The sequence below is a fragment of the Tinamus guttatus genome, unplaced genomic scaffold, assembly GCF_059628265.1.
Source record: "Tinamus guttatus ecotype Peru unplaced genomic scaffold, ASM5962826v1 Tinamus_guttatus_pri_ptg000208l, whole genome shotgun sequence".
In the NCBI taxonomy this organism is placed as follows: Eukaryota; Metazoa; Chordata; class Aves; order Tinamiformes; family Tinamidae; genus Tinamus; species Tinamus guttatus.
In genome coordinates, this window is record NW_028288742.1 from 8,041,091 (window position 1) to 8,055,457 (window position 14,367).

A 14,367-nucleotide genomic window follows, 5' to 3' on the forward strand; every position below is an offset into this window, starting at 1 on the left:
ATCTGCAGACAGATATCTATGCAAGGACTCAATGGGGATGGAATCTCTTGCTCATATGGTTGGGCTACATGAATAAAATATTTTGTTTGGGTGCCAAAACGGAAAGACTATTTTTCCATTTTACTATTGAAATAAAAAAACGGAGAATTCATCTTTCAACTCAAAAACATTTAACTTGAGACTGCATTTTAAACATAAAAACAAAACCAGAATGTGCCATTTTCTCTAACATTGCTTCAGAATTATAGAGATATTTCCAGTTTGTTTTTTTAAGCTTTTCAGTATTCGTGTTGTCTACAAGGTACTATGGTTTCCTATAGGAGGCATGTAAACATTGTCAAGAGCACAGCACTACAGTTTTGTTCTACTATGCTCTGCTTTGCTCTATGAATACGAATATGCACTCAGATTTTGGTATTGGCCATGCTGCTCAAATCTAGTCTACTAAGTGCTTCATGCCTAATACCGAAGAACTTCACCGAAAACAATTTTAAGACTGATGCTTTTAATTGCAGTAAACAGTCTTCCAAAGCTAAATCTACATTGACCTGTCACTTTAGTTTTGAGAACTGCCAAGCCCTGTAAATCCCAAGCGACTTCCAGACCACCCAAGTCATGTCCCAGTACCATACAAGTGGTTTCTCAGGACTGCCATGTGTCCCACCATCTCTTGCACCACCTCCTGCATTCTGCAGGCACTTGCTCGCCATCCAAGATGTTTGCAGCAAGTATAAGGCGCATGCAATTGGCTGCTGGGCTCCTGTCCTCAAGTGGCATTACCACAGCCCCTGGCACTGAGAAAGCTGAGCTTGTCTCCAACTGTTTATTGATGGTGTATTGCAGGCACTATGCCTGCTCCAAAATGGGTTTCAGCTTCAGCAAGAGAAACAAATTTGACATCCATTGCTGAGCCCAACTCATTCAGGCCAAGAAATTACATGGGCTTTCTATCACGGATGACAAAATATGGGAGATAGAAGCAAACAAGGAGCATGCGGACTTTGAGATGATTTGATAATTCATGATCATACCTTTTCCCACTGACAGTGCCTGCAGGTGTCTGTGTATGGTTTTTTCCTCACAGATGACATAATTCTAAATATACTGCATAACAGCTCCAAGAGGCTTCTGGTATACCATTGGGAGGGGCATCTGGCAGGAGCTACAATGCATGGCCACAAGGAATATAATCATGGCTGTGGTGAAAGTATGTAGAAACCACCAGGACTGCCAGGAGAAGAGTTCTGTCCTTTCCCAGCAATCAGCTGTGTTATGAAACAAGAAGGGGTGACAATGACTCCACTGTGTGTGTCTGTGCTGGTACCACCCACAGGCACCTCAAAACCCTTTTGAATTCCTCTTTCGTCATCAAATATATACCGCTGCTGCTGGCACTTACTTAGCAAGGAGTTTCTGCCCAGTGCTGATTCAACACCAAAGCAAGATGGATGGAAAAACTGAACTGCACTTTAGCTTAGTCTACAAAGGTATACAGGTATGAGAAGATAAGAAAAGCTTTGTTGGTGGGAAAGAAAACCATCAATACACACCCTTCACTGTTGATATACACTGTATTCTGATCAAGGACACTGCCTCACTAATTTTCATACAGTCTGCCAGCACTTCCTAGCAAAGGGAGATATGGAAGGCGATGGAAACCTAGGGCAGAGGCTACACCACTGGATGTGGATGCTAGATTATCTTTAAAACTAGTCCCTCACAGCCCTCTGTGCCTGTATCTGGAAGCTTGAGGAGACTCGGTTCACCAGAACGTACGTATGCAGGTGGACATTGGCCTAATCCCCAAGGACTTTTGGGCCAGAGCATGAAACTATGCTTTTCCATTTGATGGAGAGGCTGGATAGTCAATTGTCAGGAAAGCACTTACTGAGTTGGAATTAACTAACTCAGAAAACATCAAGGAATACACCACAGGCTGGTAAATGCATTGGGGAAGATTGCTTGGGGTTGAACTTGTCTGTATGTGATTTTTTGCTTTGGATATTCTGAAACTGGAAGGCTAATGGGAAGCAAGGTGTATGGCCACATGTGGCCCTAGAACAAAAAAAACATAGAAAGCGCTATCCAGTTGGGCACTCTACAGAGTCCCTCCAGTTAGTCCTTACAAAGCTGTGCACAGCAGTAATTCAACACTGAGAACTTCTTGTACCAGAAGCTGTATAAATATAGAGGTAAATACAACCCTAATCCAAAGATTTCACTATGTGGTATTTTTTTAGTTCCTTTTATCCCACAATAAAATTCAGAAAATATGAGGTAAATACCTTAATTTTTCCCTTCAATAAATTTCATATGATCTGTCAAGTAAAGAACAATCTTGCTTTTCAGATTATTTGTAAAAATCAAAACCGGTAGACAAAATTTTAGCAATATGATTCATTTCTTTAGAAAATTGAATCACTTCCCACATCCTTTGAATGCTGTGATTTTATATTAACTACTGATATAAAATGAAGTTGAAATGTACTCACTTATTTTATTTCTCACTTCATTTACTTTCTCTCCAAGAGATTTAGCTTCAGCAAACCTAGTAGTAGAAGCACAACGATATGGATTTATGCAGAAGAACATCCAGTTAAATTATTTATTCACAGTAAAATATGGAAAGTTTCAAGTAATTTTTTCTTGCAAATTTCTTTCAAAATGATTCAGATCTGTACAAAAGGTATATTATTTCTAAGCAGAATTACTGTTTGGAAACCATTTTCCAGCAGAAAAGATAGTTTGGTCTAAATCAAACCATTCTGAATGCAACAGAGAGGTTAAATGGAAAAATAAAAAAAAATCTAAATTCTTCTGATAATGCTGTTTTAAAGCTAATGACTGGATTTCTTAAATACCCATCTTAGACTACAAGATTAATTTTAGTATGTTAAATTATGTGTAATGTTTTAACTTACTACTATTTCAAAGCTGAAAGAATAAATCCAAAGTAATTTGCATATTCACAAGTGTCAGTATTTCTGCTATGTGAAAATCTATACTCCAAACACATTTTACACATTAATGAGAAACTTTACAAACAGAAAAATAAAAACTATATCAAAACTAAATTACTTTTTTCTTCTACAGATTCTCTGTGTGAATGCTGTTATTTAAATGATATTCAACTGCTTCTCAAACACTGATATAAGCCAAAGCAATCCACATGAAGACCTAAAAATAGTATGCAAGAAGAAGACTGAGCAGAGTGGAAAAAAATCAATGAATCAGACTTTGGAAAAAAACCTCCTCTTTTTACAGTATTCTGACAGCTGGGCCTCAAATCAAATTGGAAATGATGTTTTAAAAGTGTGAAATTTCATTGTAAAGGAACAATAAATAAATGAAGTACAGACTAAGTGAAGCGTGATTTCTTTCAACAATATTATTAATTGTCTTTTGTAATTATGCAACATTACTTTTACATAATATAACACATTTGTATTATTCTGGAACAGAATGAGGCCTTTCCGACTTGGGATAGTATTTTGACAGCAAAAATGAGTTTGGTCAACTTTTGGAGGAGATACCAAAGGAAATGCAGCATGCCACAGGAAGTGTTGCTGCTGATTCAGTAGGTAGTTCTTCTCTCAGAATATCTACTCAACTAATTTACTCACATATTTCTTAAGTGTGTTGAAAAAGAAAACCGAGGCTCTGACCACTTACAGATCACTTGGCCCTTTCTACAAAGCAGTGTTGTTAATCATAGTGGCCCAGATGCGTCTAGCACTGGTAACTACATTTCTCTTGCAAATATTCATTTTTTAGCCTTCAGCTCAGAGCTGCTGCTGAAAAGTGCTTTTTTTACATTTTTTCACTGTAATTTTTTTCTCTCTTGAAGTTGACTGGAATTAAGTAGGAAATTATTCCTAATAAGATGAATACTTAAATTGAGATTTTCTTTGATATAAGTAATAAGATAGTCACTTTAACAGTATAGAATTTCCAAAGCACTGCCTAAAACTAAATAAATATTCTTCACAGCATACTTGAGAGCAAAGTATTTTTATATTCATCTTAAAAAGGGTAACATATGGTGAGATCAAGCAACTTCTGACTTTTGTCAGAAAATGTATTCCCATGCAGAATATTCTATCTCTAAGCACAGTCATCTCTCCCAAATGACTAAAGGTGCAGTAATGTAAATCATGTACATACATGCAAAGTATCTTTCCAGTCTGCATGCCAGAAGATATTACAAATGTTCTGGGACAAAAGACTGTGTTTCTGTATCATCGTTGAACAGAACCATGCATAATTATATCCTATTCCATGACTAGGATGCTTTCAGGTGATAGTAATGAAAATATTAATAATTTCATAATAAAAAATGTCACTTTTTAAAGCACGATTGCAATGCTCACCAATTCCCACCATGTATGTTTCTAAATCAATTCACTGAGCACTCCTCATTGTATTAAAATCATCAACTTCTCACATGGTTTGCAAAATATTCTAATGATCAGAATTTACTCTCTTAGATTGCAACATGATGTGGCAATGATGCTCGCTTCAGTGTTATTTGTTAGCATTGTGCTCCCTCCATATCTCGTTCCCTAGTATGCAACATAGTTGCTAAAAAAACCCAGCTTTCCTCAGAATCTTAAAATCCACTATATTCTCTACATTCCCTATATCCTGCTAGAACTTGATCCCTTCTCCTTTCATGCATTTTCTATCCTTTTCTAATCTTGTACATTAGTTGCTGACATAATTATTGCCCTGCACCATTTTAAGTTGGTACTATACAAAGCTGTTTAGGGCAAATGGAATACACAACAGACTTTCAAATGCTATAGGTATTCTGCTGTAATAATAGAAATAATTAACTCAAAGTACAATGGCAAATTCTGAAAAGTATCTGAGAGAATTGAGGTGTCTCTAAGAAAATTTTCATTGTAATACTCTTGTATGTAAATAAATATGAGAAGGATGATTTGCTGCCTCATGACTTGTGGTGGGGCATTGGACATGATAAGAAACTTTGAATGGTTACTCAGATGTGTACAAGTTGAACCTTGTCGAGTGTGGAAGCAAAACATAATTGTTAAATAATCCTTCAGTCGATCTGGACTAGTGTTGGTCTAGGCAAAGTAGCTGAGGAAATCCACAAATTGTGTTTCTGTCTAATTCAAATTACATCAAAACAGAGTTAAGAAATGTGGCTTTCCCCTGGGGAGGTGGGGTTTGGAAAACCGCCCCTTCTCAGTTGAGTCCATTTCCCTTTAAAAGTCGGAGTTGGACTCTCACTTGTTTTCATGGTTGAATTCAACAGCTGTAAATGGTCCTAGCTGGGAGGTTCCCCTATGCTTACCACTGACTATACAAGAAAGGCACAAATCTTTGAAGAGTCCACGAGACTTTTCTGAATATGTTTTTTTCCACTGGTGGTGATTTACAGCACCCCAAAAGGTCTCTTAGAGATTGTTTACAGATCTAAGGGAAAAATCCCAAAGTATCTCTCTCTCTCTCTCCCATAGCTCCCACGGGCTAATATTAAGCTCATCGATTACTTAGAAGTTACTCAGGCAAAATTATTGACTATTGACTCTGATTCACGGTTATGGATAGATTGGAACTTGAAGCCAGTTGCCTATGCAGGCCTTACTCATAGGTTGCTGCCTTCAAAACAGAAACAGTTGGATGGGCCACACATCTGTTTCTCAAACAGCACAGCTTACAAACTGGCATAATAACATAAACTAAAATTTGGTAGTAATTTATGACAGCACAACAAATTCCATCTGTGACTATGAATCACAGTCAAGCAAAATAAACAAGACAAAGACATATGACAACTCTATTGAAAGAAAAGAAAAGGTTATTTCTGATATTCCTCTAATTAAAAAATCTAGCCTCTAATTAATAAATCTAGATCTTGTTGCTAATAAAAATGAGACAACAATTACATTGCTAGCTGTAAAGAAGTTGTATGCCTCCTATATGAATAGGAACCTCTCCATAAAAAGGCTATGCATGAACTATAAACAAAAAAAATTAACATGAGAGGCCTACAAAGGGAATTTATGGGATCCTTTAAACATCTGGTGTCTACATATTTCTTACTGTGCAATTTGAACACTGGCTGAGTAACTGAGTTTTTATGCAACTGGTAGTTCAGAGGTTGCATTTCAAATTACAGAGTGGACTTGATATAAATCCATTTTCATGAATGCAGTAAACTCGGAGCTAGAGGCATCTTCGGCAAAATCCACTGCAAGTATCAGGGGGAAAGTTTCTTGCTCCAGGGTATCAACATTCACAAAGCATTCATTCCAGCAATCAGCTGCTGCATATTAGACAGGGGTTATCCAAAATGCGGATCTGAACCTCTGTCCTTTCAGGAAAGCAAATCTTGTTTTAAACTTTGTGGCTTCTGCCAATCTCCATCTACATATTCTGAAACCAGAAAGGGGAGTTAGTTGCAGTTAGGGGAATTGTAAGTTTCCCCTATGTCCCAAATGTTGGCTTCTCTTATCTCAAGTCTCAAAATTCTCTAATTCTCCCACAGTACAAGGAGGGCTGATGCTTGCAAAACTAACTCTGTTTAACAGTACTGTTAGCCAAGTGACACAGACAAATGTTGGTGCCATAATTTCTGAGATGCTCAAGACTGGCTTTCCAAACATTCATATTTTAATGTTTTTATCATCATCTCATCATCTTCACCAGAATATTCGGAAGTTCTTTGTCAGTATTAACAATAAATGCAAAGTAGGAGAGTACTGCTGTCATTTTAGAGTGCAAAACTGGTGGAGAAAAACTTTGCTTGGCAAAGAAGTTTGTAACAAAAGACAAAAGCATATGTTACACATCTCTTAGTTTATTGTCCAGTTCAGTGTTGAAGCTGATAAAGTGTTTTCAACAGTGGAAATTACAGTAATCAATTTAGCCACATGAATCTAACTTCCTCTACATAATTCATGATCACAAATGCCATTTACCACATTGCTTCTACAGAAGGTCTAAGAAGATAAGAATAGTAAAAACAGAAGAAAGATGCATTAAGAACATGCCATTTTCATATTCTATTCATTTTCATTCTGTCAACACTCAATGTTTTCTGAGTGAGACATGTCCCCATTAAGAAAAAGGTCACACTTCTGAACCAAGTTTTCTCTAGAACCTTGGAATGTCTTTTGCAAAGTTACACATTTTTACCCACACACAGAACAAACTTGCAGATTCCTGAGTCCAGCTGCATCTTGCTGTGAGACTCACCTCTGTTTTAGAAGCTGTTTGTTGTCCTCAATGGTTATACTGTCAGCATGGTCTCGCTTAAAAACTTCAAAAGCCTCCTGACACCCAAGTGACATCTCTCCTGTCCCAAGAAAAAAAAAAGGGAACTACTTCAGTTTCATCAACAGAAAGCGATTTTACATTTATTTTATTCCTATTTACAAAAAATACATAGCAAATCAGTGCAGGGGTATTGAAGCACAGAGCAGGCTATGCTCTATGTTCCTCAGCAGAAAAGCACTTTGGAGAAAAGAGCTCTTTTTGTCAACAACCTAATTTAGTTCCACTTCATTCATCTATAGCCTGAATGTGTGGACTGTGTAACTGTCTCAAGAAAATTAAAATATTTCATAAATAAAATCAAACTGTGAAAAATCTAAAATACGTGAAATATCTTGAGTAAAAGTTGGAGGTATTTTCACAATAGCAAAATGCACTTTGCTCTGTATTTTTTTCATCCATGTTTCATATTTGCCATAAAACATGCTATCATTATTTTCAGTTTGCTTGGAAGAATATATTTTGAGCTTCATTTAATTATGCATAACTGTAATCTCCCTTAGTTAATGCTCTTATAAATCAGGAATTGTACCTACAAAAATGACTTGTTCTTGTCTTTTATGTTTCACTGTTGTGTTTCATTTTGTCACCCAAGACAGAAGCATTACCTAGACAGAAGCATTATAGTCTACATTATTTATAAATTCTCAATGTTTGATAATTTAAAGGCCCATATAAGAAATCATTTGCTGACACTATTACTAAAAAAATTCAACAGATAAAGGAGAATGAAAGATGATACAAGTATCTTTGTTTTATCATGCGTGTGTGTCAATATGTGTTTTATCATGTATGTGTCAATAAAAAAGCATGGAGAAAGGATGAGACTTACAATTAAAGAAATGACAGCAGTGAAGACAGTTCAGGAACAGAAAAGGAAGGATTCTAGCACCCAAAATATGTGAAAGATGTAAAACAGCTCTGCTACTAATTCAGCCTCATAGCTGCAACTGAAACCTCAGAATAATGTTCCCTTAATTGGCATTTGATTCTCCTTGATCTTTTCAACCACAAGCCTTTCTTCCTGCCTTGAAGCTATCAAGACCCTCAAATGCTTGTGTAGCAGATAGATAGAAAGTTTCCTGGGAGCTTTGTTGCATAAGACTTCTATATGTTCTGTGCCAGTGCATCGTCATTATCAACATACAATGTATGGAATAACCATGACCAGGTATGGAATTTGTTTTCCTTACCTGCTTTGCAATTTTGGTGTAAATGGAGATGATAAATATATATTACCAAAACTTATCTGAACATTTTGACTATGTCATACTGGGATTGCAATCCAATTCAGTATGTAGAAAGAAAGATTTGTTGTACAATCACTCTGCTGCAGCCCCTTGCCATAATTACCACTTCAAGATTAAAACTCACTGGCTTCAGCAAGATATCTGCAGTAAAAGACACTATTTATGATGAAGGCTAACAACAAAAGCTAGCACATGTGGTTCAATAATCAGCAAAAGTTTTAAAACTTTTTATTCAAAATATACTTGGTTTTAGTCAACAGAATCAGCACATCTGTTACTAATTTAAAAATTCTAAGTTGAAAATAGAATCAGCAGGAATGTTTGAATGGCAAAGCATGCAGAAATGCCCCACCCTTTCTGCATTAAAAAAAAAAAAATGAAAGAAAGACATAGTGCAGCCTTTACTGCCGTGTGATCAAAAAAAGAAAGAGGGTGTAGGAAAAGATATTTTCTGTGACAATGACCTCGGAATTTAAAGTTCATATTTCATGCCTGCCTTTAAAAAACACAATCAAGGTACTTTACAAGTAGAATTTTATAATTCTTCAGATTCATCCCATTAGTAGCGCTAAAACTCCAGTCTGAGTTGACTCTCTTAGAATTGCATTCTTTGTGGAACAAGTTTGCAACACGTGCAGAAAGCCTTAATGAAATTCATGGCAGAGCCTAACGTAAGTAATGAAACACTCTTACTTATATGCAATGCCACAATATAAAAAATTTAACTTCTCTGCCAGTAGCTCTGCCTTTTCTCCAAAATGTGCATCTATTTGCTCACTGTTAAAAGTGTTATGATAAATAATGGTTACTGTGGATTTAACAAGAGCTGACTAGCAGCAACAATGCCATGCTACACAATACCACTAAAACAAACAAATATATTAATAAATATAAAGGTGGAGGATTTTGCACCTGCATTTTCTACTCAAGTTAATAATCAACATCTCAAAGGAAGTATTAAGTATGGAAAACAAAACTGCCATAGTGATTATTGCTTCTGCCACGTTTGCATCAGCCAAAAACAAAGGTCCTCGATTAATCATTTTCCACTCTCACATTAAGAAGTAGCAGAACTGTACAGCTAAACAAACCATACAAATATAGGTCCCCCAACTCTTGGGAAGGTGAAATTTTATAGTTTATACAAGCCACTTTAAGAAAATCTAGAAATACATGAATTAATAAACAACCATATTCTGAAAACGGTATTGAAGGAAAGGAGCTTGAAATAACTACAATGATCATATCTCAACATAATAGGAGCGCAGAGCAGCTACAGAATAATGTTGCAGCCTGTGGTGAATGATGGAGACATACAGGACTACAATACAGAGCAGGAATAACACTATTAAAAGACTGCTAAAAAATATTGGAAGCTTGACAAATTGGTTGAGTTTTTATTCTGCTCTATAATGAAGATAATTCACCTTCAATAGTTAGTGTTGCTTGGGTTTCCTTAAGTGATCTACAATTTCATAATGCAGCCTTTCTTCATACTTTCTTCTTTCCAATAGCCTCCATACACAAAAGTGCACTAACATTATTGCCATCTGTGCTGGCCTTAAATTGAAAACATAAGCTATATATTCTTTCAAGACAAGGTACTGTCAACTGCTCTATTTTTCTCCAGCTGTAAATTGAAATATGTTTATACTGTTATATATAATAACAGCAATATAAATAAAACCAGAACTGAGAATAGAAAGAAGTCATTCATGATAATACATTGTTCACAAGGTAGTCAAATAACTCAGCTAAAAGTATTAGTGTTGTGGGAAACAATTTCTTTTGCTGTATTATGCCAAACAATTTTTCTTCTTTAGTACTATGACATATTGTTACAAAATAAATATTTGAGGATTCTTATCTAAGGAAGGACCATCATATCATACAACCTGTGAATCAGCAACACATCGTCAATTCACTACAACGTTAACTGTAATAATCATTACTATTAAAATAACTCAGATTACCAGAAGAGGGCTAAAAATTTCCTGTAGTTAAGCTCTTGTCATTCCAGTTGACAGGGCTGCGTTTAAAAGTGATAAATTTTCTATCAAGATAATTTTAATTATACCTATACTATTATCTTGCTGGGTAGGTCAAAAAGCTGAAGTACAAGAACCCTCATGAGCCCTAAGCAAAAGCAGCAAGATAGAAAAGATCAAAAAAAGCTTAGTGTAGCATACACAATAGAATAAAAACTTCAAAATAGTAATAATCATGTCTTAAAAAACCCTGAGGGGGGAAAAAAAAAAAAAAAAAAAAGGATTTTGCATGCACCTGATTACATTTTCAGGTGACAATTTCAAGACCTGGTCATTTGCCTACAACAGTTGGAATCCTATGTATCAGCAATGCCTTAGCAAATATTATGCCCCCTAATCTACTACTGAAGTAATTACAAGATCATTTTTTCTGTGCTACTACATATACATGTTATTCACAACAATCTTTACCAACTACTTTATAGTGGTTCATTAACTCTAAAAGGAAAATCAGTTAAAGCTTGATGTATGGTGCCACAAATGCCAGCAAAGAAATTATAGAGCTAAATGCTATTTATATGTTAGCTGTAAATGTCACTTCTGTGTTAGGTACTATCTACTTACGGAATACTTCTGAGTAGGTAGGAGCAACTTAAACATTATTTTGTGGCCAAAAGTGACCGACCAAATGTGCTCGTAGGCATTTAAATGAGCATGCTGATTTCTGATGTTATACAATATCTACCAATCCTATCAAAGTCTGTTTTAGTGACACAGGTTTATAAATATTGGACAATTAAAAAGAAAATCTAGTATTCTAGTATATGCTCAGCAAGATTTTCAGAGTGCTCAGCAGAAACTGCACTTCCAAAATTTTCCCTGCTGAATCTGGCCATTTGTTTTTTAAAGGTTTACTTTACAGAGGGAGAACACAGGAGCCTTCATACAGTTTAATGTATAAACTCCACAGAAAATATTTGCAGGTGTCTTTGGGTAAATCTGGAAAAATCTGTCAAACAACAGCAAGAAACTGATATTTTCTGTGAGCTGTGAAAAGGTCTTTTGTTTCAGAGAAGTCTGTATTAGAACTTAGCGTAGCAACACAATCATATGAATTAAGTATTAAGGTTCACCTATTACCTTGCTCTCATATCCTGCATAAGCAACTGTCCTGCATAATTTGGGTATGTCAGAAAGCAGAATCATAGTGTTACCTCATGATCCCTTTTGGCAACCAGATTTTGATCCTGGTATCTGACATTCAAGGAGGGCTCTACTAGCCCTCATACTGGAAGCTGTCAATCCAGCCTGCAACGAGACTGGGAAAAAACCCTCCAGGAGAGAAGAATCAGGGATGCAAGCTGAGCTATTCTGAGGGAAAAATATTAAGGCTTTGTCTGTTAACAAAAGCAAACTCTTGGGAATAGCTGTTTTGACTTTTCACAGACTATGTATTCTGATGAGAAAGGCATATGCTCATTTATCTATTTTGCAGGATCTATATTTTCACAGTAAACTACTCAGTCTTTTTATTTCTACTAAGTGCTCTATCTGCCAATAACTGTCAGCTTTTCCATTAAAGTCAACAGGACCAAAATGTCCCCTTGACTCGGGGAAAGCTCTTATTTGAGTGTGAGTTGCCAGAACTACTTCAGGATGGCAACTAATGTGAACTGTGGCTTCTCATTCTTATATAGAATATTCCAATGGTCAACCTGTTCATAGTATTACATATTTACACTTATTATCATATACAGATGAACTCTGCACCACTCAAATCAAACTCACATTACTTGAAAATTCTTAGTATTACAACTAAAATATTAGAAAAGTTTGCACGTAAGCATAATTCATTACATCTTCAGCAGGATCCCTTGGATATCAGCCATCTGTTCAGAACGGAAAAAAGTAGAAGTAACTGAGCTTGGGAATAATGAATCAATAAAGAATAAATACTTTAAAAGAGGAAAGCAAAACCAAAATCCAATACACAACAAATATTTCTGTAACAAATATTGCTGTAAAACTCAGCTAACTTCTTCATGAAGAGCATGTGTACCACAAATGGTTACCTTCATTAGATTGCACTTCAAAAATGGGAAAGACAAGGTGGGATAAATGGGATAAAACAAGGTTGCTTGTGGTACCCCTGCAGTGTTGGACTGCAAAACACCATCTTTTGGAAAGTTAAAAGTCTTAAAGAAAAAACAAAATATTCAGACTCAATGCTTTAAATAAAACATGGCATAATTTAATTTATCTTCCCCTGGAGTTTCATTTGTTAATTTATGGGGGAGGGAGAGGGCACAAAGAACATTTTCTTGAAATTATGAGCATATTAACTATGATACTATCTGCTGATGCAGACAGCTCCTGCTGCACTCCACGAGTTGTTAAAAATGTCTTACATGGAAACTCTCAAGCTGTGTTGGATTGATTTAATTTGTGCATGGGTCATTTACCTTGACATGACTCATAGCCAGAAAAAGTTAATTGATGGTACAACACAAACAATTCCATATATATTGAAATGATTTTGAAATAGAAGCCAACATTAAATGAAACAATGCTTGTGTATACTTACTTGCAAAGAACAAACTTGCAGAGTACAATACAGGACACAAATAAAGGACAAATACAATGTTCACTGTGATTAATTTTGTCAGAGGATATACAATACTTTGAATATTTTCTGAAGATTACAAAAACAAAAGAATGTAAATAAAATATTATGTAAAATGCAGACTCGTAAAACTCAATAAAAAAAAAAAAAAAAAACGGAATGCTTCCAAAAGGTGACTTACAGAAAATGCATCAGCAAGAAGTTTTTACAGTAATAAGCATTCCTTTACAGAGGTATTAAGGAAAATGCTTTTGGACTGCATTTTCTAAGAACGCAAAGTTAATTTATAACAAAATGAAGCTATCTTAAAATTTTACAAGGTCACAGAATAACAAATAAATAAATAAATGAAGTGGAATATGATAACTGAATTTAACTATGTTATTCATAACTTCAATTATTGTTATGAGAAATTTCAGGAAAAAATGCAGGTAAGAAGGAGATTTTTCAGGTTAAACAGTAACAGTCAGAAATTCCACCCTAGTACCCTAGTTAACATGTGACACCAGACTAAACTGAGTGACGAATGCAAAAGGACTGAAGTTATTGAAATCTCTTCTCTGTTTCATTTTCCTATTTGAAAAATAAGCATGTTCTTTAATCTACTTGTCAAACCTTGCAAAACACAATGCTAATGTGAATTACAACATAAAGCAAAACTCTTAATGACAACTTAGTAAACCATCATCACTTTCACATGGCAGAATTCCACATTTTTAACTTGGATGTATTGGATTCAGGTAGCAAGTTCAAAATCTTATTTGTCTGATTGTATTTCACTTATGGATTCTAATAATTTCTTAGCTTGACATTGTATAGCTTCTAGATGCTAAAGAATACCTGCATTAACATAAAGGACTTACAATTTGGCTACTTTAGTTTTATATACATATATATATTTTAAGGGCCAGTGCATAACAGAACTATCAAGTTCAAAGAGCAGGCACAGGAGCTGTGATAGTAATGATACAGAAAATCATAAAATATTTACCATGAACTAAATGTCTGCAAATGACAGCAGTGAAGAATTAAGTTGTGTATCTACTGGTACCTCAAAGCTTTTTTTTTGTTCTGATACTAATATTACTAAAGAAACGTTCTACATTTCATGTATGTGGGTTTGTGCATCTCAGAAGAAAAAAGAATGACAAATCTAAATTGCAGCTATTTGTAACAATTTACTTATTCAAATCTGCCTGTA

The 14,367-nt window shown here is 35.3% G+C and overlaps 1 protein-coding gene across 1 annotated transcript in view; it reads right to left on the reverse strand.

The window, feature by feature from the left end:
* KIF6 (kinesin family member 6) overlaps positions 1-14,367 on the reverse strand; it is a 154,857-nt gene that overhangs the window by 45,563 nt on the left and 94,927 nt on the right. The window contains exons 14-15 of the mRNA XM_088524309.1: positions 7,228-7,327; positions 2,493-2,548 (exon numbers count right to left, since the gene is read on the reverse strand). Of these exons, the coding sequence (XP_088380435.1) occupies positions 2,493-2,548; positions 7,228-7,327 (156 nt within the window). The remainder of the gene's footprint in view (positions 1-2,492; positions 2,549-7,227; positions 7,328-14,367) is intronic.